Here is a 27,296-nt window from a genome sequence, read left to right on the forward strand (position 1 = left end):
AATTTTCATAGGTAGAGTTGTTGCTGTTTGAGTGGCTCTCTGGGGTCATGCCCAAGATGCATTACAGTAGGCCTAATACCATATAGGTTCCAAGTATCTTAATTTTTTGCAGGGTTTTCTGGTTGGCCGTGGAATTCCATAAAAGTAGAGACTGCCAAAGTAAAATAGCCCTCGTAAAAGGACTCCGTTGTCTGAAACATGGCCCCGTGTCGGGCATTGGCACCGTTGATCAGCAGGATGGGCGGCATTAACATGTTTGCATCTCAGACAAGATAAGTCTCATAGAGATTTTGATTTATGATGCATTGGATCAATGTTTGAATTTTTAATGGTGGAGGTATATACAGCAAGTAATATCAAAAAAACAAAAAGTTAACAATTAAAATTGACCTATGATTAAATATAAGGCAGGGCAATGAAGTGAACCTTTATTGTACAATGAAGCCTATTATGACGGTCAATTGAGGCATCTAAAAGGACTTATAATTGGGGGAGTTAGTTGGTATTGTTAAAGATTGAATGTAAGCAGCGATCCCCGACCATATAACGATCAGCACTTTTCAAACGTAAAAACAGAAACATTACCATTTTTCATAAAACAAAATTAGTAAAACATACCAATAACAAGAATAATTCACATAGCTGCAGCCATATTAATCGTTGCCCACAGTCAATTTGCTTGAGGGGCTAAAGGGCGGCAGCCATTGTTCCTGGGACCTCATGGTGGCTACCATTACTGCTGGGGTACAAATGGCGGTAGCCATCTTATGCAGTATATTAAAAAAAAGAAAAAAAAAAAGAGGGTAGCTTGTTTCTGGTGTTATTGCTTATTTATTGATGGTTTCTTTTCCGCGGCACCTTTTTCAGTATTTCCTATTTTGGGATGGCGTCTCCCAAAAGAGTTCCAGTACAGCTGGACGAGGGTACATTTGGTATATTGGCAAGGCCTCAGGTTCCCCAAGAGGGAGCGAGCGCGGGGGGTCACTTCAGAGAGGACGACCGCGGTCAAGAAAAGGAGCAGCAATCCGACTACTAGAAAGTAGACTACGCTGAAGTCCAGGCACAGGAAGCAGGAGGGAGCCAAAAATACAGCACCTGCAATAAACGATATCGATCAGCTGCTATTGGAGGTTAAGGAGCACGCAGCTACGCATGGGACTGAATAGGTAAGGCAGCGCATGTCAGGGACTCCTTTCCTTTTGCCTCACAGGATGGCCAAGGGACCTCTGATAGGGGAACAAATGTTCACACAGGAATATCCATCCGTTCAAGAAGCGATAGCACCTTCTTCATCTCAACGAGGTCGGTCAACAGCGCCACGCAAAAGAAGCACCAAAACACATCAGCCATCAGCGTTGGCGGAAAAGAAAAGGCATTCTGTGGGCCCCAGCCAAGAAACTGATAGGCCCCAGTATTCTGTGGTGGTGCCGGCAGCATCAGCGCATAGGGAACTTTGACGGCCCCATGTGCATCAGCTGGAGCTTCTACGGCTCCTAGTTTGGATGCTACTACCCTTGAGCTAAAACGAGGTAAGCCCTCAAATTTTGATACTTTCTCGTCTTCTGAAGGAAGTGACACCGAGAGGGAGTTGGCCAAGGCGCTTCGCTCCGTGTTGCATACCTACAAGAGAAAGAGGAATACGGGGTGCAAGGGTTCGGCAGCAGCGGTGTGGGATGCTCACTCCTTGAATGAGTTGGGGGGCACTAGTGCGCTGGCTAATGCGACCGTATTGGCGGAGGCAGGAATGGTCCCTCTTCCCAAGGTCGCCCCGTGCCTTGCACCCCCTGTCAACCCCACCCCCACTTCCAGTATCACAGTTGCCGGTTCATACCTCACAGTCGCTGGTTGACATTCCTCCTCCTATGACCCACATCCCCATTACAGTCTCCCAAACCTCAGCTCCCCAGGTAGCAGAAGAGGTTTTATGCGGGGTCACATCTCTGGCTCATAGCGTTCCAGCTACAATTAAGGAGAAAATATGGAAGCGTGAATTTATTGATATATTTTCTCTTCTGATTACTGATTTGTAAGATAAGCCAGAAAAAGGGGGAACGGGCGAAGTTAAAGAAAAATGATCCAAAGTGGCCAAACACATTCATAATTGGATTATGGCATTCCACATTTTCATGAGTGTCATTGTGGAGCGCGAGCCTGAGCAGTTCCCTTTCCTTATTAGGTATCTTGACACCATTATGACAGTGCAGAGGCGGGGGGGATGGGCTTGGCTGAACTACGACATTCGCTTTCAGAAAAGCACGTCCCACAATCCCCCCAATTAGTCTATGTTTCTTGGAAACATAGACTAATAGACCTATGGTTGGATGAGATGACTTTTCAGAAGTCCTCATGGATGGATAGAGCTGTTTCATTCTCCGGATATACTAGAGACAGGAGTACATTTCAAGCCTCAGGGAGGCATGACGTGTGCAAGCTGTTCAGCGCTGGCCACTGCACATGGGTGAATTGCAAGTTTAAACACACTTGCTCGTCCTGCGGTTTTGGTTCTCACCCTGCCATACATTGCTGCATTGCCAGGGATCACAGACAGCTACAGCAGCCACATGGGGGACGCCCGGCTGAGTTCACGAGCCCCAACCCTGGTCAGCGTTGATGCGATACACCCCTGGCTTGACCGCTACCCTTTCCCTGAAAGGACAGAGCAGATTTGTACTGGTTTCGCTGACGGTTTCCAGATTCCGAGTCAAATTATGGCCCCTCTGATGCCAGACCCCCCACCTGGCAACGCTCGATCACTATCTATGCATGAGGAGGAGGCTGAGAAGAAAATTCTATCGGAATTGTCTTTAGGCAGGATAGCGGGTCCCTTTCCTTCTCCACCCTTTCCGAATTTAGTATTATCCCCACTGGGCATGGTTCCCAAAAAAGAGCCGGGGCACTACCATCTTATACTTAACCTTTCCTTCCCTCCTGGTAATTCGGTCAATGACCAAATAGATCCTCATCTATGCTGATCGATATTGCTTATTGCAGGTGCTGTATTTTTGGCTCCCTCCTGCTTCCTGTGCCTGGACTTCAGCATAGTCTGCTTTCTAGTAGTCGGATTGCTGCTCCTTTTCTTGACAGCGGTCATCCTCTCTGAAGTGACCCCCGCGCACGCTCCCTCTTCGTTCGACTCTGCTATTCAGATGATCAAGGATGCAGGACCCTGCGTGCACATGGCTAAAGTAGACACAGAGTCGGCGTTTCGCCTTCTGCCGGTGCACCCAGAGTCCTTCCACTTGCTGGGTTTTCATTTTAAAGGGCAGTTTTCTTTTGACCGCTGCATACCGAAGGGCTGTTCGATTTCCTGTGCATTGTTCGAATTGTTCAGTTCATTTTTACAGTGGGTAATTGAAAAGCAATCGGACGCGAGGCAGGTGGTCCACTACCTCGATGATTTCCTTTTGGTGGGGAGGGATGGCGCTGACTGCCATAACCTACTTGTCACTACAAAGGAGGTAGCTAGACAATTTGGTGTCCCTTTAGCAGGAGATAAAACGGAAGGACCGGCCAGACAAATTACCTTCCTCGGGATTGAGCTGGATGCAGTGGCCCAGTTGTCGAGACTTCCTAAAGAAAAAGTGTGCAATTTTGCGAGGCAATCTCTGAAATGCGCCGCATTAGGAAGGCCACCTTGAGGCAGTTCCAGTCCATGATTGGGTTACTTACCTTTGCTTCCAGAGTAATTCCTATGGGCAGGGCTTTCCTAGGCAGGTTATCATTAGCTATGGCTGGGGTGCGCAAAAAAACCACCAAATACGTGTTTCCAGTGCAATCAAACAGGATTTGGTTGTGTGGGAAATCTTTTTAAGGGATTTCAATGGCATATCGTTTTGGCAGGATCCACCCAGACAGAATAGTGAACTGGAATTATTAACGGATGTGGTGGGAGGCGTTGGCTTCGGAATTTATTTTCAAGGGGCTTGGTGTGCAGAGCGGTGGCCACCTGTTTGGTGACAGCATAAGGTCACCAAGGACTTAACCTTCCTTGAGTTATTCCCTATTGTTGTTGCCCTGCATATATTTATTTATTTATTTATTTATTTTTTGCTTTTATATACCGATCTTCTTGCATTGGATACAAATCAAACCGGTTTACAGTGAAACAAACAAAACTTGCCCTTGAGCAATTACATAGAACAAAAAAACATCTAAAAAACTTTGAGTAACATGGTATGAGAGTTAAATAATATCATAAACAATTAGCGTACCATAGCAATAAAGATAAAAATAGGCGTTAGATTGCCTAAAACAGTTAGGGCAGGTTGCAGAGGGGGTGATCGGAACGATCGATGAAGTGAAAGAGCTTGAAAGAAAGAGGAGACATGAAAAAGGCAAGACCAGAGGGGATCAATGGCCCTTATCGAGGGATAACGGGTGAATAGAGACTATGAGAGTGAATTTGAGAGCGAATTAAAACATGATATACTTGAAAGGAGAAATTAGAAAGGGAATGTTGAGGCTAAGGTGAGAATGTATTGGTTAACATGTGGGTTCTGGGAATGCTAGGCTGAATAACCATGTTTTGAGTTTTTTCTTGAAATAGATTGGACGGAGATCCGGTGGGAGAGAGTTCCATTGAGTAGGACCTGCTGTGGAAAGAGCCCTATTCCTTAGAGAAGTTCTAGATTGTGGGATGAAAAGGGTGCCTTGGTATGCTCTTCTTATCGGTCTGGAGGAGTTGTTAGTGCGGAACTGGAAGGTGAGGTCCAATGGTGCTAGGTTGTTTAGGTTTTTGTGCATGATGGTTAGGACTTTGTAGAGAACTCTATATTTAATAGGGAGCCAGTGGAGGTTGTAAAGGATGGGCATGATGTGGTCCCTTTTTTTTTGAGTTCGTCAAGATCCTGGCGGCTGCGTTCTGTAACATCTGTAGTGGCTTGATGGTGACCGCAGGGAGTCCGAGAAGCAGTGAGTTACAGTAGTCAACTTTGGTGAGTATGATTGATTGAAGAACCAGGCAGAAATCATAAAAGTGCAGAAGGGGTTTTAGCTTTTTGAGAACTTGTAATTTGAAAAAGCCCTCCTTAGTTGTGTTGTTTACAAATCTTTTGAGGTTAAGCTGGTTGTCCAGGAGCACACCTAGATCTCTAACATAAGACATGTTTTTGAGGTTGTCCGGAATTGTTGAGGTGGAGTTGGTGATCGAGTGGCTGTCTTCCTGTGGTTGACCCACTGGGAGAGTGGTTGTCTCTTTAGTAAAGAGGTTGTCTTCATGGGAGATGATGAGGAATTCGATCTTGTCTTTGTTGATGACTAGGTTAAGTTTCGAGAGGAGAGCGCTGATTTCCTGGAAGCAACTGTCCCAGAATTTTAGGGATTTTTGTAGTGACTCCTTAATCGGGATGATAATTTGAACATCATCCGCGTATATGTAATGCTTGATTTTCAGCTTGGACAGGAGGCGGCAAAGCGGGAGAAGATATATGTTGAAGAGGGTAGGTGAGAGGGAAGAGCCTTGAGGGACTCCCAGGTTAGAGCTGATTGGGTGTGATTCTTTGTTATTGATTTTTACCTTGAATGATCTGTTGCTAAGAAATGAGCGGAACCAGGCGAGAGCGGTACCAGCGATACCAATGTCTGCGAGATGTTCTAGAAGGATTGCATGGTTGACCGTATCGAAGGCTGCAGAAAGGTCAAGGAGAATGAGTAGGTGAGATTGTCTTTTGTCCATGTTCAAGATGATGGAGTCTGTGAGAGAGATCAGAAGTGATTCCGTGTTTAAGGATTTGCGAAATCCATATTGTGAAGGTGCCAGGATCTTGTGTTCTTCCAGGTATTCTGTGAGTTGTTTATTAACTGATTTCTCCATAATCTTGGCAATGATGGGTAGGTTGGCTATGGGTCGGAAGTTAGCCGGGTCTGAGGTTGATAAATTGGGTTTTTTTTTAGGAGAGGTTTCAAGATGGCCTGCTTTAGTGAATCCGCTCCTAGTCCTTCGGTTAACGAACAGTTGATAATTTTAGCGATGGGATTCACAATTGTCTTTGGGATTGAGATGAGGAGGTTTAATGGGATGGTGTCTAGTGGATGGGATGAGGGTTTGAGTTTCTTTAGGATATTTTCAACTTCGAGTGATGAGATAGTTTCGAAGGATTCTAACCCTGCGACCTGTGGAGATAATGGGGCCATCGAAAGGGGGATAGGGGGGTTGGGGGTGGCAAACGGTCTGGTGAGATTGATAATTTTGTTCTCTAAGGTGGCCAGTTCTGTAGCTTTGGTGAGAGCTTGGTCGTCCGGAATGGACGGTGGAGAGGGTTTAGTAAGAGCAGAGATGTAGGTGAAAGGAGCTTTGGAGTCGAAGCTGAAATGGTGAATTTTTTTGGCGAAGAAGTCTTTCTTTGTTTTGAAGATGGTGTTCCTGTAGTTGTTGAGGGTGGCTTTGTAGCTTGATAGAGTTGTGGGTGAAGAATTTCTGCACCAAATATGTTCTTTGTTTCTGAGGTCAAGCTTGATGGCCTTCAGTTCAGATGTGAACCAAGGTTTTCTGTTGTCCGGGGCCTTGTGAAGCACCTTGGTGGTTAGAGGGCAGGTTTGGTCTGCGACTTTATTGGTGATGGAGTGCCATGAGTTGATGGCTGTGTTGGCATCTGAGAGATCGAGCTGTGGTCATATATGAGGAGAGTCACTTGTCGGGTCCCACATTGTGTTCAGATCTGACAACATGGCTGCTGTTCAAGTGATTAATGTGCTGTCCGCACACACTTTTGAGTCTAATGCTCTCATCAGGCATTTGGTGCTAACTTGCTTGCACTTCAATATTACTTGCCGAGCGGCCCACATTCCTGGTAGGCACAATAACATTGCAGACTCTCTCTCCCGATTACAATTCACAACGTTCCGAAGCCTCACCCCAATGGCAGACCGTTTACCAACCCCCATACCCGGGGTGGTATGGCAACTTGGCCCTCCGAACTTTGGGACCTGATTTTGAGATCATTGTTGGCGAACAGGTGGAAGAGTTACCGCCACGCACTGCTTGATTTCCAGAGCTTCTTGAGGAAGGAGCCACATGAGGGAGTTGATTGGCCATTCTCAGTGACCTCACTGTTGAGATATGTACTGCACTGCAAGAGCCAAGGAAAGTCGAGAGCGGCGGTGGCGAATTGCTTAGCGGGAATTTCCTTCTTTTCCAGTCTGCAGGTGTGTTCCCCCGCTGTTCAGCGTTGTTCCCGATAAAGAGGGCTATGCTGGGATGGGCCAGGGATAGCGACAAGATAAAGGATATGAGAAAACCCATAACTATTGAGATCCTCAGAAACATATTTGGGTGCTTGGAGACTGTATGTTTTAATATCACTGAATCTATTTTATTTAAATGTGCGTTCTCCCTGGCCTTTTATGCAGCTCTGCACATTAGCGAGCTGACGGCTCATTCTAGGCATGGGCCTTCAGATGATTGCTTGCAATTGGTGGATGCAAGGCTTGAGGATGGCAAACTTGCCCTTCGCATTCGCAAGTCTAAAACCGACCAATTGGGTTCAGGAGTAAATGTCATCCTCCGCGAATGGTATGGGGAATCCACATGAACGGTGCGTTGCACGGAAGCATATTTGCGGATGCGGCGCACAACATGCGACGGACCGCTGTTGGTGCACTCGACTGAGGTCCCGTTAACAAGATACCAGTTTAGTCGTGTCTTGCAAAAAGCTTTACAAACCCTGGGTTTAGGAATATCAGGCTATTCGTCGCATTCTTTCCATATAGGGGCAGCAACAGCGGCAGAAACTTAAGTTTACAAGATACAGCCCGATACTGTAAAACCGCGGGAGAGCGGACGAACGCCCGCTCTCCCGGCGCACGCACCGGCCCTTCGCCGGTGCGAGCTATCCAGTATGCTCCAGCATGCAAATTAGGCGACGCAGTGCAAACGAGGGAAAGGAGGCGCTAGGGACACTAGCACGTCCCTAGCGCCTCCTTTTGGCCTGGAGCGGTGGCTGTCAGCGGGTTTGACAGCCGACGCTCAATTTTGCCGGCGTCGGTTCTCGAGCCCGCTGACAGCCACGGGCTCGGAAACCGGACGCCGGCAAAATTGAGCGTCTGGTTTTCGTCCCGACAGCCGCGGGCCGAATTCAAATTTTTTTTTTTTTTTTTTTTTTTTTTTTACTTTTTTTTACTTTTGGGGACCTCCGACTTAATATCGCTATGATATTAAGTCGGAGGGTGCACAGAAAAGCAGTTTTTACTGCTTTTCTGTGCACTTTCCTGGTGCCGGAAGAAATTAGCGCCGACCTTTGGGTCAGCGCTAATTTCTTAGAGTAAAATGTGCAGCTTGGCTGCACATTTTACTTACTGGATCCCGCGTGCATACCTAATAGGGCCATCAACATGCATTTGCATGTTGAGGGCCCTATTAGGTGCCGCGGGTGGGCCGCGTGTTTTCCTCCCCTTACTGAATAAGGGGTAAGGGAAAACACGCGTCCAGAGCAGGCTGTCAGTGCGCTCCGACGGAGCACACTTTACTGTATCGACCTGATAGTGAGGTCATGGTGATTGGCAGATGGTGTTCGGGAAGGTTCAGGCAGTATGTGAGGCCACCAGAATATTTTGCCGGTGGTTTGTAGCCTCCTTTTTTGTTATGTTCACCTCTGCTTCATGTTGTTTTGCCTTTATTTTGCACAGATCGGTGGCCGAGGATGTCATTCGCGTGGATTATTGGGCACTCTTATGTGCGATGGGCACAAAAGAGGGCCCGCCAACGTCCTTCGGGGGAGCACCTAGGTATGGCGGCGCAACAAGTGTCTTTGATTTGTAAAGGGATTCCAGGTATGATGTGGGACCACTTATTACCGACTGCTTTGGAGCTAAGCAAACACAACCCCACCCCCCTGCGGCCCTCGTCATACATCTCAGAGGTAATGACATCCCCTTACCAAGAGCATGGCTCTCTCTCAAAATATTCAGAAAGATTTACTGGCATTACATAATATGTTTCCACAGTCTGTGATAGTCTGGTCCTGCATCACCCTTTGCAGAATCTGGAGAGGTGAGCGTTCTCATCCAGCGATGGAGAAAGTCAGAAAGAAAATTAATAAATGGGTGGGAAAATTCATGCACTCTATTGATGGTTTATCTATTGCACACAATTTAATAGATGAGAGCCCTGGGTTATTCCGACCAGATGGGGTGCATCTATTGGACATCGGCTGGGATATCTTTAATTCCGATCTACAAGATGGCATATAGGCAGTGTTGCACCTAATGGCCGCAGCACGCTTGAGAGTTGGGGGATCCCTGGTAAGCGGATTCGACCGAGGAACCATGGCGTGATGACTGGCGGAAGTGACCCACCCCCCCCGCATTTAGGAGGATCGACCAGGCGGATCGGACTGAGCAAGTGGTATAACAGATCCGGCGCAGTCCCTCGACGCTTCAACGGCCAAGAGGGAAGAAGAGGGAAATGCTGAGGCACTTAGAACAAACAACCCAACTTCCACGGTCGGGTCGCCAGCAGTGCCGCTATGGCTTTAATGGCCAGGAGTCAGTGACAGCTCCCTGGCTTATACAGCCAGGGGTTAAGCGCACGCCTCAGCAGACTTACATGCTTGGCACTTAGAAGCGGGGGCTGTTCGCTGGTCACATAAAGTTAGTTATTAAGTTGTTATGCTGTTTTACTAGTTATGTTAATGTTATTGCTATGTTATTTATTGCTGGTTATTCATTTTAATGGGCTGCGGCCATTTATTGTCCAACAATAAATCTGTTATCGGATGGAGTTGTGTGAGTCTGCGATAATTTGGAAAGGGTAGGTGGGTGGGGGTTAGATGCAGCCTTTACACTGCCCACATTGTGGAATAACTCACTTCAGTCACACATGCAAAACACAGTTAAACCCTCAAATACATAATAAAGAGACCATACAATATAAATAGAAATGTACAGACAAAAACTGAACTGGAAACCGCAACAAGCCAAATTCTGTATGCACTGCAACAATGTTAAAAACAGAAACATTACCATTTCTCATAAAACAAAATTAATAAAACATACCAATAACAAGAATAATTCAAAACAATTAATGAACAGAATAACATTCAATAATTAAAAACTCATATAAAAATCTTCCAAACATCAATAAAATATTTCAAAACAGACACATCAAATAATACCAACAAATAAAATAAGGATTAAAAAAACCCTTCCTGTTATCCCTGGAACTTTTGATTTCCAGATGCCCTGAAACTGTCATGGATTAGCAGGCAGAGAGTAACTGGAGTAATTGTGCACACACATGCTCCCTCTCATACACAAAAATGCTTTCTTTCACTCCCCCACATACATACATGCACTCTCTTGTTCCCACACACAAGCACACATCTCTCACTCTCCCACATACATGCTCTCTCTCACTGTCCCACAGAAAAGCAAACATGCTCCCTCTCACTCATACATGCTCTCACTCTCTCACACACAAGCATACATGCTCCCTCTCACTCTCCCATACACAAACACACATGCTCTCTCTTACTCACTTCCTCCTTGACTTAGCAGGCAGCAACAGTCTCCTTCTTCAGCCCCTCCTCTTCCTCCAAAGTAGCATAGCCCTGCTGAAATCGAAGGTTTGGTAAGTGCAGAACTAGTAAGCGAAAAAAGCAGTGCAGCCCCGCCAGAATCAGCAGCGTTGCCAGTGGGATTGCGCTGCTTTTCCACTTACTAAGACCGAGCCGACCACGCTGTCATTTTTAACTGGACCGCGCTGCTTTTTTCTTTTGCTGAGGACCCACTAGCCGCACTGCTCTCTTTGGCACCTTTTGGTAGCAGCACCTATGGCCATGGCCATATCGGCTAAAGGCACGCTACGGTCCTGGCCTAGTGGCATAAGCTGAAGCTGTTTATGGCTTAAAGGTGCTGTGTGATGACAGTGAGTGAGCATATAGGTAGTTGAGGATCCACATTTGGCCAAGTTGGCTAGCAGGAGGTTTGGTCAGAACTTTGCAAATGTTTTCCATGAAGAACATAACAAATGCAGATAGATCACGCACATTATTGTTTCTCAGCACCTAAATCACTTGAATCAGATTCAAGAGAGACAAAAATGTCCTGTGAATCATTCTGTAGGGGAGCAAAACAAAAAACATAATTACAAACCATTGGTTTGGGTACTTTTGCCTTGCTGATGGAAAAATAACAAAACACAAATAATTTTTAACTTAGTATTTTCTTAATTTTTTTTTCTTTTGGATAACACACATTATATTCAGTTTGCATGTGTTTGCTTTTAACCAAACTATTATGATTTTAGCATACTCTACTATAGATCTGTTGATAAGATTCCCACTGCATATTGATGTGAATGAAATCCCTGGGCACACCCAGCAAAGTCAATCCAATTCTGCCACTGGTGGGAAAAACCATATGCGAGTGATTCACTATCCAGAACATTTGTCATTACTTTAAACACTGTGTTGGGCAAAATCATGATAGCTTCCAGTCCTTAGCCTTGGCTATCAAGTGACTGGAAGCAACATTTTACCTGGTGAAAATAAAAAAACTGCAAAACAACAAATTGCATCCTGTTGCTGAGTTTTTAAATCTTCTCTTATGATTCTCTATTCTAACTCATTGTCAACTGTCTTAATTTCTCTAGCTGTAGAAACAAGGAAATAGTTTAAAATTTTAAATTCCATGTTTTTAATTCTACCATTTTTTTTATTACTTTCTTTCTAGATCCCTCTGTTTTTGCTAAATTCTGCATGAAAAAAAAATCTGCTAACCAATCTTTTTTTACAGTTAAGGTATATTACAATTTAGTCTAATTTTAAGTGATCAATGATCTGGCTTTAACCACTTCTCTCAGATGCACGAATCTATCCTCATTAGTTGTCAAAATTAGTCCTGTTAGGATACTGGGTGTTTATCTCCTTCTTGTGGGTCACTTGATCTCCTCAGTTCCTTGGCTTTCTTGTCTGCTCTCTCACTGAATCTTTTACTTTCTAATTTAGCTTTCACATCTTTAATTCTTGAACCACAATAGGGGTCTTTCCTGCTTCTTTTAAGTCAGCGGTTAGCCTCCCTTGAAAAAGTCATACAGTACCTAATTGCTGGGAACAGGCTATTCAGGATTTTAACTTCACAACTAGGTTTACTGACCCATTTTGGCCTGGTTTTAGGGAATACCACTATGGGTCAGATGTTATAAAGAGAATGTCAGGGGTTACGTTTTAATGGGCCTTCATATATGCAGTTTTTGTATACCAGAGCACATTTTCTCTCAAGGAAAACACACATTGCTCATTATGTCACTTTCTCAATACCTCTGTCCCTTCCAGAGACCAAGCCATGTCCCACTGTATCCGGGAAAATTTGGATCGTGGCTTTATTTGACCCTTGACCTCCCCGGCGGGAGCCAGCTTCTTTTTTGTTTTTTGTTGATCCTGTATAGATTATCATGTTTTGTTGATCCTGTATAGATTATCATGGTCTCAACGCCATCACCCACTGGGACCGATATCCCCTTCCACTCATCCCAGAACTCTTAGACCACCTACAAGGGGCTAAGATCTTTACCAAGCTCGACCTCCATGGAGCTTACAACCTGGTACGAATCCGCCCAGGTAATGAGTGGAAACCCGCTTTCAATACTCGTGATGGGCATTACGAGTATCTTGTCATGCCCTTCAGGTTGCATAATGCCCCAGCGGTTTTTCAAAACCTTATGAATGAGGTCCTACGTGATATGCTTCACTCATCAGTAATCGTCTATCTCGATGACGTACTTTTATACTCCAAAGACCTCATTACTCATCGACGACAAGTGAAGCAAGTATTGCAATGACTCCGAGACAACCGCTTGTTTGACAAGTTGGAGAAATGTTTGTTTGAACAAGAATCTCTACCGTTCTTGGGATACATCGTATCTTCTACCGGATTCCACAAGGACCCTGAGAAAGTATTGGCCATCAAAGATTGGCCCCATCCAGTTGGGATCAAGGCTCTTCAACACTTCCTCGGATTTGCAAACTTCTACTGACAATTCATACCCCACTACTCGCAAAAGGTAGCTCCACTCACTGCCCTCACGAAAAAGGGAGTGAATGCTAAGGATTGGCTGCCAGCAGCACTTCAGGCCTTCCTCTTAGACTCTTGCCTACACCACCCAGATCCTCAACACCCTTTTGTTGTGGAGATAAATGCTTCAGACCTAGCCGTGGGGGCTGTCCTCAGCCAAGTGTCTAGCAAAGGCAAATTACTTCCCTGTTCCTACTTCTCCCGGAAGTTCTCAGCCGCTGAAAAGAATTACTGCATAAGTGAAAAGGAACTCTTAGCCATAAAACTGGCCTTTGAAGAGTGACGTCAGTGGCTGGAGGGAGCCCAACATCCAATTGTAGTATATACGGACCACAAAAATCTGTAATTTCAATGTCGAGCCCAACACCTGAATCCCAGACAAACTCGTTGGTCCTTGTTTTTTAGCGTTTCAATTTCTCCCTTCGGTACCGGCCAGCATCTAAGAATCTTCGTGCGGATGCACTCTCCCGTATTACTGAGACAGAGGACACACCCATCTCTCCTCAGTACATCCTAGACCCTGCTAAGGTTGTCATTGCTGCCTCTGAAGTGGTCCTCCCTGGCAAGAAGGGTGTGCCCATCTGTTTGCGGAAGGAAGTCCTCTCCTGGGCACACGACTCCCTAACGGTGGGGCATATGGGCAAGGCCCGAACCTTTGAACTTTTAACGCGTTACTATTGGTGGCCACACATCAACCGAGACGTCCAGGCCTACGTCAGCTCCTGCCCCACCTGTGCTAGGCAAAAGCCCTTATCGGGTAGCCCTTGGGGCCTTCTGCAACCTCTTCCTATACCTGCGGAACCTTGGACTCATCTCTCTACAGACTTTATAGTAGATCTCACTCCGTCTGAGGGGAAAAGTCATCTGGGTCACTGTAGACAGGTTCTCAAAGATGGCTCACTTTGTGCCACTCTCTAAGCTTCCTACTGCACCAGAACTTGCGCAGCTCTTTAAACAGCACATTTTCCTCGCACATGGGCTACCACTACACATTGCCTCTGATCGTGGCTCACAATTTACAGCCAAATACTGGAAAGCACTTTGTAAAAAGTTTAGGATTCGCTTGGATTTCACGTCAGCTTTCCATCCGCAAGGCAATGGGCAAGCGGAATAGACCAACCGTCTCTGAAGGCTTTCCTCTGTTCCTTCGTGGGGGATAAACAAGACGACTGGGTTCCCCTAATATCCTGGGCCAAGTTCTCTTATAACCACCACATTCACTCTGCAACTGGAGCTTCGCCCTTCCAATCTGTCTATGGTAAACAACTCAAACCTTCCTTGCCTCTCCCTCTAACAGTGCCTTTGCCTGCAACTCAACTCACGGCCCAGCAGCTTCGCTCTCTCTGGGATTCTACTCAAACTAAATTGCAGCAGGCGGCTGCCATCGCGAATAAGAACACTGATAAACATCGTCGCAGAGCTCCAGTTTTCAACCCTGGAGATAGGGTTTGGGTAAGCACCCGGCATATTCGTCTCCAGATTCCCTCCATGCGCCTGGCTCCTAAATACATTGGTCCCTTTGTGGTCACGGAACGAGTGGGTGCCGTCTCCTACCGCCTACGTTAAGCATATACAATGTATTCCATGTTTCTCTGCTTAAACCATTGATACTTTCAACTTTCCACCGCAGACCACCTGAACCTTCAAAGACAGTAGCAGAGGAAGAGACCATATACCAAGTACGTGAAGTTTTGGATGTACGGTTCTACCATCGATGATGGGAGTGTTTAATATCATGGGAGGGATGTGGCCCAGAGGAGAACACGTGGGAGCCTGCCTCCAACATCCTGGACAAGTCTCTCCTCCATCAATTCCATCAAGACTATCCTGGTAAACCAAGACCTTCAGGGAGGGGGCGAAAGAGGAGGGGGGGTACTGCTGTGAACCCCGGCTGCGGGTGGCCACGGCCGGGTCCCCCTTACCTGCTGCCTCTCTCCGGTTCTCACCGCAGCATTCTCTGTGCGGCTCCGGGCCGCAGCAGGGCCTTCTCACGGCGATCTCCCCACGAGGGTGACGCCACCGACTTCCTGCTCCAGGCCCCGCCCCTCAGGCGCATGAGTGCACACCGGGCAGGAATTTAAAGGGGCCGTGGTGGGAAACCTTGGCCCGGCACCCGAAGATGACGTCAGACGCCCGGGCTATTTAAGCCCAGCTTGGATCTCTGTTCCCTGCCATGGCAACAGGTCGACTCTCTGAGAAACTATTTGCTGTCCCTGAGTTCTCCAGTTCCTGTGTTCCTGTTCTCTGACTCTGTGTTCCTGTTCCAGTTCCTTTCCTGACTCCGTGTTCTTGCTTTGCTCTGCTCCTGCTCCCGAGTTCCTGGCCCTGCTTCGGCTTGACTCCCTGGTTTTGACTTTGACTTGGCTTCTGGTTCTCTCTCTGTCTGCTGCCTGTCCTGACCCTTGCACTCTAGCCGGTCCAAGGGTCCACATTTATAACATTAACCCAAAATAATGCAGGTATGGTAATAAGCTGTTTTGCATGCATAAGCATTACAAATACATGCAAAGCAGCTCATTATTAGATAATTTTATATTAATATAATAATGTACCTTGCCTCAAAAAATGCAAGCTATGTTATTTTCCAGAACATTAGCTACAACTGAGGAGTTGTAGCAAGTTTTTCCCAGAAGCATTGAAATGCTAAAGCACATCCTGATGCTCCTGGTCTAGTTCTTAAAGCAGGGCTTCCCAAACCTGTCCTGGGGGCCTCACAGCCAGTCAGGTTTTCGGGACATCCATAATGAATACTCATGAGATAAATTTGCATATCATGGAGTCTCCGTATATGCAAATTTATCTCATGCATATTCATAGTGAATATCCTGAAAATCTGATTGGCTGTGGGGTCCCCAGGATAGGTTTGGGAAGCCCTGTCTTAAAGGGTCATCATGGCTCAAAAGACCCACCCCTCATGTAATCTCCCCCAGAGTTCTTGTGCGACCCCTGCCCAATTCCTGTGGGGTATCTCTTGTATTCAACTGGCCAGTACCATTTTCAAGAGAGCAAGTACCAGGTCTGGAGCCTAGGGGGCACTCCATGGCCCCACTAAACCATCAGGTATACCCAAGGTGTAGGGTAGGGTGGGTTGGGGGGTCAGAGGGTGGGGAGGAATGAATGCTACTGCCAAAGAAACCGGGGAGGGGGGCTGGAGGGTGGGAATCACTGCGCGAGAGTTAAAGTTGTTTTTTTTGGTTACTCTGCAGACGGCGAGGATCACACAAGCCCCCTGGAGGGGCATTATACATGTTTAGGAGAGTGGGTCTATCTCTGACCATGATGGCCCTTTAGGAAGATGGTGGCCCTGGATGAAGAGGCTTCCATCATGCGCTTTGTTTGGGGGTTTTTTTTTTTTTTTACCTATGGTAATTTACTCCTCTGTATTTGACCACTGGAGGAAAATACTGCGTGGTTTCCCGAAGCTCCTGCAGTATTTTTCCTTTCTGGTAAAAAAAAAAAAAAATACCCTGGCTTAGTAAATGACCCCCCCCCCCCTAAGATTGTAAGACCTCTAGGGACAAGGAAATACCTAAGACACCGGGTTGTAACCCACTCTGAAGTGGCTGACCAGTCATGAACGGCGGAGTATAAATTTTAAAAAACCCAAAGTGGCTTCAGACCTAAAGCCAGATCCTCCTTCGCTTCCTGATTCTGGGGTTATAGATGGTACTCCATTAGTGCCATTATCTTCTTCCAAAAACACCGAGGTGCTTTACGTTCTATATTGTTCTTCTTCTCATGCTGCTGTACTCGCCACAACTTGCAGGTTTCAAATGCCAAAGAACTTCAAAATTTGGATAAATCTATCTATTGAAGCCTGAAATTTCCTTGTCAAGGTCCAAATCTTGAAACTTTAGCATGCAGACTTAATTCTGGTTCCTTGTTCGTCCATCAGGGCATTTCAGACACTGCAGACACTCACTGCTTTATCTTCTGTTCCAGTGTTCTGAGTAACTACACTCTTCAGTTTTTGATACAAAACATGCTCTGTCTTCTGTCCACATTAACACATCATTGCCAAAGTACTGGTGCTGATATAGAAATTGATACTATGTACAAACTTAGGGCCTCATTTACTAAGCATTTCTCGATAGAAACAGAATGGGAGAAAAGCCTTCGTAAATCCAGGTCCTTAGATTGTGAGCCCTCTGGGGTTACAGAAATACATGCAGTACCTGAATGTAATCCGCTCTGAAGTACCTCAAAGGCAGAATATAAATTAAAAAATAAATAGCTCTTGTTTACCTTTAGTCACAAGAAAATACCCAAATTCCAACCTCATCTCTCAGCTGACAGAAAAAGTCAATGTTTGTTCTGAAAATTCCGAGTGCTACATCACAGTGTTTTGTGCATCAGGATGTTCCATTTCACGGAGAGGACCGGGGGGGTGATATATTCCCCTCAGAGTCTGCTGAGCAGGGGGGATTCTCACCTGGAGCCTGTATGGCACATGTAATAATTTGAAATGCTGGAGGAGGGAGGCAGGGGGTCAGACTTCCAGGGCTGAGGCAGATAGTCAGCATCTCGGAAGCTGGCAACCTTGCCACATCCCTAGGAGCCCTGGCCTCGGCCTTCCCCTTCCCTGGGTTTTGGGAGGGGGGGGTATACGGGGTGGGGTGTTTGTGTGTGTGGCACACTGTCTCCCCTCTCCCCTCCTCAGTCCACCTCACTCTCTTTCCCTTTCACTCCCCTCTCTTACCCTCTCCCTGCCCTTCCTTCAGTCCATCTTGTCCCCTCCCTCCCCCCTTCCTAGCTTGCACTTCTTGCTTTTAGGCTGGCAGGGGCCTGGAACCCCACCAGTCTTGTTGTCTTTGTCACCACCATGCACTGTCATCTTCAGCTGGTGTGTGACCTGCGACCCCTGCCAGTCTTGCTGGCTTTATTGTTGCCAGGTGTAAAAAAAAAAAGAAAACTAAGATTTGCTATGCAAGCCAAATCCAGCTATGGGCATGAAAAAAGTGTGGCGGGCCAGAAAAATTAGCTCCATGGGTCACAGTTTGTGGACCCATGTTATATAGAATCAAGGAAACTGAAAACGGCTGAATGATTGCATGCAGTTCAGAGGCAAAACGGAAACACAAGGCAGATTTCCACAGCAGCCTAAGCAGCTTTTTGGAACCTACAATAAACTCTGTGACTGTTACACTACAAAATCATAAGCATCCCAAAAACCCTAAATTCCACGAAGAGCACTGTAGGAAATGCCTGAAGCAAATTAAATTGTGTTGCTAGAGACATCATGCATAGCTTGCTAGTAATGTAAATATGTGCTCAAGAGACTGTAAAAAGCATGCTTGAGAACACTTAGATTTTGCCTTTTGTCTCTGTCAAAATGGACACTGTTACCATGCATCCAATATATGCACACATATTCTTCTGTGTAATTAAAGTTAGAGAAAAATCTGCATATGCACCAAGGATACTCCCTCTACAGATCCAAGGAAACGGATCCACTGTGTGGCTGAAATCGTCACTTGACTGTGAGTGTATCAGGAGTATTTTTAATTAAATTGGACAGTCTAAAATCCTTAAAAGAATTAAACAAGCTTTGAAATGTGTACAGTAAGTAGGAGGATGAGAACTGTGGCAGGTTCTTGCTACATTTTTTGTAACTTTAACTCCACTCCCCAGGGCTGGCCTTTGGATAGGGCGAGCTGGGCAGTTGCCCGAGGTGGCGAAAGATAAGGGGCGCCTCGGGCACTGCCAGCATCACCCATTGAACTGATCAACCGGTGGGCTGGGCAGCAGCAGTGATCTTAGGTACATGGGGTAAGATGAAGGTTGAAGAAGCTAAGCCTTCTCAAGGCCTGGTGGGTCAGGAATGCCGCCACACACCCTCAGCCCCATGTGTGCAGCTACCAAGAGAATCAGCGCTTAATAGCACATTAGCTTCCCGTGCTGCACTGGGCCAGTCTTGTGGTACGAGCCATTAAGGGATCCTGCAGCTCAAACTGTGAAACTGGACTGAAGGTCAGAGGAAGTTGATAAGCTATTAAGCACTGCTCCTGCTGGCCACAGGGGGCGCAAAGGGGAGCTGGGGATACAGCCACATGGGGAGGGGCAGAGATATCAAAAGTGACAGGAATTGGAGGCAAAGAGTGGGATACGTACATCATATCGGGTAATAGGGGAGGGAGACTGTACTTGGAGTTGTGGGGGAGGGAGGGACAGAGAGACCTACGTGATGGTGGGAGGGTGGGAACAGGGAGAGTGAGACTTATATGAGGTTGCAGTGGAGATAACAAGGGAAGGGAGACAGGAGGAGGGCATGAAGTAGAAAAAAGGATCCAGGATAGATGGACAGGACCCAGGATGGAGAAGGAAAGGAAGGGACTTGGGTGCTGGGAAGACTGAAAGTATATAGGGGATTGGGGATGGGGCAAGGACATGAAGATTGACGGAGATGGAGAGGGGATTAGGGATGAGAGCCAGAGGAGAGAGTAAGCAACAGGGAAGGGGCTTGAGCTGGCGAGAGGATGAAAGGCAGAAGAAAGTAGACAAGGGCTAGGGATGGGGTAAGTACGGGGATTGGGAATGGCGCACTAGGGGGAATGAGTGAAAGACAGATGGGCAAGGAGTGAGAATGGAGAAATGGGAAGGAGGTGAGAGAGGGGAGGAAAAGCTGGGAAGGGGTGAGATTGAGAGATAGGAAGCAGTAAGGTAGGCAAGAGATGAAAACAGGAAGACTGTAAGGACTGGAAAAGGACAATGAGGGAAGATGCAAAACAATGAAAGATGTGGAGAAATGGCAAGGAGAGAGAGAGAGATAAAGAGATGAGAACAGAAGTGCCTGAAAGGGGATGGCTGGAGATGGTAGAGAAGGAGGTAGCAGTTGGGAACAAGATATCTAGAGACTGGTGATGTAGGGTTGAAAGTGGGCAATGGAAGAGAACTGGAGGGAAAGAAGGAGAGGGTGAATTCTAGCTATGATTGAATATACAGGCAGAGGAATGAGAGGAAAGGAAAAGAGCAGTGTCAGAATCAGATGTCTTTTTATTTTGCACAGCACCGGAGGAAGTGTATTATATATATATATATATATATATATATATATATATATATATATATGAAGGAAATTCCTTCGATTTTCTAACTGCTACAAAATTTACTATGACTGTACAGCTGTGAGGGCAACGTTCCCGGTTTTTAAATGTCACAGAGTGAATCCTGATTGAGCCTTGCAATACTGTGTTGGAAATGTATCTGCTCCTTTGACTGACGTTAAGATATATCCTCTCTCATCCCTCCAGACGCAGCCTCCCCCAGAGAAACACGGCCGTGTCGGGGGACTGTACGTCTTTTGAATAACCTTGTGAGTTTGGAGTGTTTTCAATAAAATAGGTATTGATTTGGAAAAAGAATATCTTCAAGTCCTATTTTCAAAATATGGAACAATAGAATTGTGTTTTGGGTTCCAACCCACTTTTTTACTATATCTATATCTATCTATATTCAGTATATATAAATATATATATATATATATATGTCGTTTTAGCTTTATTAAAAATGTATATACTGCATCAATCATGGGTATTTCAGAGCAGTTAACAAAAATCATACACATATAATAAAAACAGCAAACAACAAAATTCACAGAGACACGGACAGCATCCAACTGGAGAATAGAGGTGTACAGGGGTAAACATTTTCTTTCAATTTTAGGAGGCAGGGTTTCCCTATGAATTTCGTGCTATTTAATGTTTATTTTGTTTCTTTAGTTTACCCCCTCAAAAAAAATGGGAAAAAAAGAAATGGGGCCTCCCGAGGCCTCCTGTGCCGAACACGCAGGCCTCCCAGAAGGAAAAATGCAGAGCCATGATCCACCCCGGCCTCCACTTACTGGGACCAGGGGGGATGCACAGACAAGGCCTAAGACCAGGACAAGCCTCAGCCTTGCACTGGCCTAGGCTGCAGTAGGTCACCACAACCTCGGCCTAGGCCCTATGCAAGGCCCGGCCTTGGAGGCCTAGTCCTGATACCTAGGCCTCAGCCTAGGCCAAGGCGAAGGCCAAGGCCCATGCCCAATGCCAAGGCCCGGCCTGGAGGCCCGGTTCCAATGTCAGGATGTTGACCCAAACCCAGGACCGATGCTGTGGCGTAGCCCGGAGGCTGGGTTTCGATGCCTGAGCCTTGGCCCAAGCCCAGGCCAGATGCCAGGGCCTTAGCCCAGGATCAGACTCTGGCCCGAAAGGTCCTCTTTCAACATCTTCTTTCTTCACTCTTGAAATTACAGAGTCAGCTTGGGATGCACCATAGTAAATTAAATCTGGCGCATCCTCCCCAGCAAAGGGTGCACTTTTGAAGTACAGCAGCTAATTAAACTGCAAGAAGACATTGAAAGAGGACCTCCGAGGCCTGGGTCTAAACCTAGGCCAAGGCATCGGGATCCGGCCTCTAGACTGGGTTCTGGCATCTGGCCTGAGCTTGGGCCAAGGCCCAGGCATTGGGACTGGCTTTCTAGGCTGGGCCTCAGGTATTAGTTCTAGGCGTCGGGACCCCAGTCTCCACACTGGGCACTGGCATTGGGTCTAGGCCCAGGCCTTGGCCCAAGCCGAGATCCAGGCAACAGGACACGGCCTCCGGACTGGGCCTCAGCATCTGGTTGTAGCATTGAATCTCTGAGGAAGAAGCTAAATGGGGGTTGGGAAATTTCCCGACCCCTGCAAATTCTTTCAGGCCTGGGCCTTTACTTGGGGCTTGGCCACAGCCCTGGCATTGAGCCTGGCGTCGCACTGGGGCATAGACTGCGGCCCCTGCATCAGGCTGCAGCTTATGCCTCAGCGAGGTCTAAGATGAGGTGCCGGAGTCGCACTCAGGAGAAGCCCACGGACCCTGCTTTAGGTCTTGGCCTATTCCCTAAGCGAGATCCCAGGCCTAGGGCCCAACAGATAACTTTTTTTTTTTTTGGGGGGGGGGGGGGGGGGATTTTCAAATCTAAGTGAGATTCTGACAAAATTTCATCAGAATTTAAATTGTTTCATTTTGAAAACGACCCGAAACGAAATAGAAATTTCATTGTTTATTTCCTATTTCGTTTCTCACAAATGTACATCCCTACTGGAGAATACTGTGGTCCCTTATTGGTGAGGCTTTGTCTATTTCTGCATGTGTAACAGAGGTGAGGCATTTTATAAATGCTTAGTGTCTGAGAAGGGATTTGTAGCACTCTGATGTATTCTACAGTATTTCCCCCGTAGCAAACGTATTGGCATTCTAGGGCCTGGTGTAATATTTGCAGTGGTGCGTTTTCATAGCTAGGATTTCTGCTGTTGAATCCTGGGAGTTACTGCTGTTTTGGTATAGTATTTTTGTTATCTAGATTTAGAAAGTGTTTTTTTCATTGGGTTTTATGTTATTTCTAAGTGTCTGGCATTGCAGTTTGTGTTGCTTTTATCAAGTGATCAGAGAATGTGTATATTATGTATATTGAAAGAATGTCTAAAGGGAGGGGGGAGGAGAGGATAGAAAGCCTGGATGGAGGGGAGGGGGAAAGGGTGAGAGACTAGCTGGAGGGAAGACTGAGTGGTGAGAAACTGCCTGGAGGTAGCGGGAGGGTGAAAGGAGGAGAATTCCTAAAGTGAGGAAAAAGGAGGAGATGGGAATGTCTGAAGGAAGAGAAGGTGGGGAAGGAGGGAGAGAATGCCTAGAGAGAAGGGGTGAAGAAGGAAAGAAAGCCTGGATGGAGGGGGAGCTGTGAGGAAGGGGAGGAGTGGAAAGGGGGAGGGAGTGCTTGGAGGAGGAGAAGGGAGAGAATGGATGGAGTGTGGAAGAGTGAGCACAGAAAGAATGTCTGGAGGAAGGGAGAGAATGGATGGAGTGTGGAGGAGGGAGCACAGAAAGAGAATGTCTGGAGGAAGGGAGAGAATGGATGGAGTGTGGAGGAGGGAGCACAGAAAGAGAATGTCTGGAGGAAGGAGAGAATGGATGGAGTGTGGAGGAGGGAGCACAGAAAGAGAATGTCTGGAGGAAGAAGAGAATGGATGCAGGAAGGGGGAAGGGGGAAAATGTCTGCTGGGAGAGGAGATAAGAGGGAGCACAAGGATGAAGGCAAGGAGAAGGAGGTGAAAAGTATGGGGAGCAGGGGCGCCATTTGCCCTAGAGCCAGCCATGACCATTCCCCTAGGCTACATCTCAGTTACTTCTAAATAAAAATGTGCTTTTTTCCCCCTCGCTCACCTAATAATATTTACATTTTGCAAGGCAACTCCTCAAGAGTCGCAGCCTAAATGCAGTTCAGCCATTTCAGATCCAAGCATGCGGAATGTAAATGTGAGATGATATTATCATCATTATTTATTAAATTTGATAAACTGCTTATAAAGGAATCAACTGAGTAACAATTAAAACTGAAATCCATAATAAAAAAAACCCTATATCCTCTCCGTTTTAGAAAAAAAGATTTTTTAAAATGACTGAATTATTAATGTATGTGAAAGACGCGCGAATGGGCAGGAGCCAGAGGTTTGACGACTGGTGCTGCTGCTCTGCTCACAAGTTTCAAACTGGTGCTACTTTGACGGTAAAAACTACGTAAATGAAAATCCTGAAATGATATAATGAGTGGATAAGCTCAAAGAGACCTCATATTTAAATGCCGGCAGGCTAAGCTAATGTAAGCTTTTTAATAGCATTCAATCAATTTTTAATCATTGGTCTCAAAGGGCTGGATTTGAGGGGCGCGGAAAGCTGCCCGTTTATGCACATATCTTCGATATGTTGTCAGTGACGTAGGTGTCCTTTTTTGACTATCCTCGGGTCCGCCCTTGAACAAGAGAGTAATTCAACATGGCGTCTGACAAACGTCATTTCCCTTATATGGCGCTCCCCATGACGTAGATACCCATTTATGGACACATACTTTGACTTGGCGCCTTTTTTGCCTCTTTAAAGGTCAGCGTTCTCTTTCTGTCTGCCGCCGCCGATAGAAGGATCACGGCCGAGCGCATTACCTCCAGTCCAGTATTGCACAAGTCAGTATCATAAGAAGAACAGGTATTTATTTACAATATAAGTTCACACTTTGAACTTTATCTCTTATAGACGGCATTATGTTATGTTTGCAGAGCGAAATAGAAACGCTACCGATACTGCTGCACCAATAATCAATCTTGCACCAGTAAGTGTTCTCCAACATTTCGGCGCCATTCCTTTAAATTGAGTGGTATTATTTATGCACATTGTCTCTTGCATTTACTTCATCCTTAGTCTGTTAAGGTTCTCCGAACATCAACAGAGCCGTTCCCAGTGGCACCCGGCCCCCTGAAGAAGGAGGTCCACTCCGAAACACACAGTGTCGGGGCAACGTCGGAGTCCACCAAGTTTGTCATCTCCATGCTCACTGACGGATAAGGCAAGATAAGTACATTTTCGGATTTAAGCGATAGCAATCCGGTTCACAAGTACTTTCAGTTTTCAATGTGCATAAACGGGCAGCTTTCCGCGCCCCTCAAATCCAGCCCTTTGAGACCAATGATTAAAAATTGATTGAATGCTATTAAAAAGCTTACATTAGCTTAGCCTGCCGGCATTTAAATATGAGGTCTCTTTGAGCTTATCCACTCATTATATCATTTCAGGATTTTCATTTACGTAGTTTTTACTAGTTATTTCCTGTATATGTGGATTTTTTACGTGGTGTATTGCTACTTTGACGGTAGCAGATTTCTGCCAAATGAGGAAACGTACGGTCTCTCTCGCTCTCTCTCCAGAGCTAGGGCTGAGGTCTGGTACTCAGCCACTGCATCCCTGTTCACACTACACTGCACAGTCACATGATGCTCAAGGAAATAAAATAACTCATTTAATTTTATTATTCCTCCTTCGTTTATTGCAGCACCAACTGGAGTAGTTGCAGCTGTAAGGAATTAGACAGGAAACCTTGCAAATTGCTGTCACATCGCGGGCAGATCTTTCTCCTGTTCCGCCTGGGTATGTGTTTCAGAGGCGCTCCACTGATCAGCAGCTGTTTTGCTACCAATTTAATTGAAGTACTTAATTAAAATTTATACTACCCCCCAATAACTTTCACTTTGATAAGGACAGAAGTCCAGTAATGACTGCCGTGAACGGTGCAGAAATGGCTTTGCCCTTACGTTTAATGCAATGCACTGGACTGGGGCGGCCTGCTGGCAGGAGAGGTTTACACGTCTGTTGCAAAAAAATATCAGGCAATCTCAAGTAACCCTCACCAGTGCACAGTACATGGGCATTTTTGCACCCAAATAATCTGCAGTCAGTTTTCAAGGAGAAACCACCAAAGTACAAAAGCATCTGCATACTTTGCACCTGCTGTTTCTGCAGGCGGGTAACAGGAGCGAGAATGCGCTTGCATATTTGAAAATACAATTATATAGGCATGTATTCTACTCCCCCTACTCGTGTGGAGACAGCTTCCAGCTTCCGAGAGCTGGACTATTGGGAGACTAAGCTCTAAGGTATTAAACCTAAACGGTATCAAACCCTTGAGAAGCTAGTTGCACTGAATCCCTAATAATGAGTTCCAAACTTAACCTCTAAGGCCACATGGCTCAGCAGTTTATGAAACTTAAATGTGGTTAACAACTAATAAAAAAGCAAACAAGATGCAGGCAGCAGTCCAGTGGTGGGACGGGGCTAATCCCATCTTTTGCGCCTAGTGCCCCATGTGATTATGTCCTTGTTACGAGCAGTAATAAAGCTGCGGCCTATTTGACTCCAAGCGGGTGTTCTCTATGTGTTTGTGGGGTTGTGCGGAAACTGCTGAAAAAAAAGAGCGGATGCAGGGAGAGGCTGAAGCCCTGGCAGCCCTGGAGAAGCTGAGGCAGGGAGAGAGGTATAAAAAGGAGAACCTCGAGGGACAGTGCAGGTCCCGTCTCCACCCTGGCGGTCCCCCTGCTGTGCTGCTTTGGAGAACCAAGATCACCGGGGAGGCAGGCATCAACCTGGAGGGAAAGGCAGCAGTTCCGCAGCTGGGACCTGCATTCCGGGCAAGGCCCAATTCTCTCAGGGGTGTGTGCCCAGGACGGCAGGGACAGGACTGTTAAGTCATTGTTTATTTAGGACACACTTTTCCAGGACAGAGTTCAAAGACTGTTGCAGAGAACCAAATAATAACTCTCAGAATATGATATGAAGAAATGACCCAGTGCGGTCAGTAAAGTACACACATTTCAGCTTCCAAATATGTACAATAAGCAAAGATTATGACCGTTTCTGACATTTTCCAGTACTAAAGCAGTAAAACAAAAATGTAAATGGTGATAGGGAAGATTAGAGTGGAAGGACTATTGTTCTTATTGGCAATTTGACCACTAGGAATGTAGATAACTGGGTGACTGATGGCAGTGAGTATTGTTTGACTGCTTGATAGAATTATGCGCTGTGTGGAACAGGTTAATAGGGAAGAGTTGTTTACCCTTTCAAACAGTGCTAGGACATGGGGGACACACCATGAAACTGACTGGTAGCAGATTTAGAACAAATTTAAGAATGTACTTTTTTCAGTCAACAAATAATTAAGCTGTGGAAGCTATTGCCTGTAGATATGGTCAAGCTTAATAGCAAAGCTGGGTATACAAAAAAAAAAAGGTTTGCACAGGTTTCTGGTGGACAGATCCATTAACTTCAAAGTTTACCTGGACAAACGCTTTTCAGTATTGACCCCCACTGTTCATGAACATTGGTTGAATTCTCACTTGTCTGCAAATTCCCCAGCAACTGCAAATAAGTTCAGACAACAGTGAAGCCAATACGGCTTACAAAAAGTAAGTCTTACCTCCACTCTCACTACTGATAATGACATTTGATGCAGGTTTTATCATCTTCTCACTGAGTATAAAAAAAATAAATACATTTTACCAAAAAGAAAGACATTCTTGATCACTTAGAAGATCATCTTCGTATAACATTTCTAATTATAAATGTCCTTAGTAGATAGGATTTTCCATTTTTCAGCAACTAAAACCAGATAGTAATATTACAGGATGTGGCGATTTACAAAAGCATTTCCCTGGGTTAACAGCTTGACTGAAATTTGACTGCTTTGTACCCGGTCAGAGCATGCACAGGATCAACAACGCACGTTGGGAAAAGCAGGCAGGCTCAGAGACGGGGGTAGGCTGGGGGGGGGGGGGGGGGGGGAGGACAAGAGCAAGCGAAGTGTTGCATTTTCAAAACTACATGGACTGTTTTGGAGGGGAAAATGTATCTTCAGAAAAAGCAGCTGCAAATCTCTGTGGGCAATAGCTAAAGGGAAAGTAGGCAGATACTTGCCCTTTGAGAACCGGTGCAAAGTCCGCTGATTAAAGCAC

At 46.0% G+C, this 27,296-nt stretch overlaps 1 protein-coding gene across 20 annotated transcripts in view; it reads right to left on the bottom strand.

The window, feature by feature from the left end:
- Window positions 1-27,296, bottom strand: part of KIAA1217 (KIAA1217 ortholog) — a 925,495-nt gene that overhangs the window by 95,801 nt on the left and 802,398 nt on the right. For all 20 annotated transcript variants that reach the window (XR_003854495.1, XR_003854494.1, XR_003854493.1 and 17 more), the window contains one exon: window positions 26,762-26,814. Coding sequence is in view for 17 of the 20 variants with exons in the window: in XM_029588689.1 (XP_029444549.1) it covers window positions 26,762-26,814 (53 nt within the window). In the remaining 3 variants the exon portion in view is untranslated. The remainder of the gene's footprint in view (window positions 1-26,761; window positions 26,815-27,296) is intronic.

This window comes from Rhinatrema bivittatum, chromosome 2 (genome assembly GCF_901001135.1).
Source record: "Rhinatrema bivittatum chromosome 2, aRhiBiv1.1, whole genome shotgun sequence".
NCBI lineage: Eukaryota > Metazoa > Chordata > Amphibia > Gymnophiona > Rhinatrematidae > Rhinatrema > Rhinatrema bivittatum.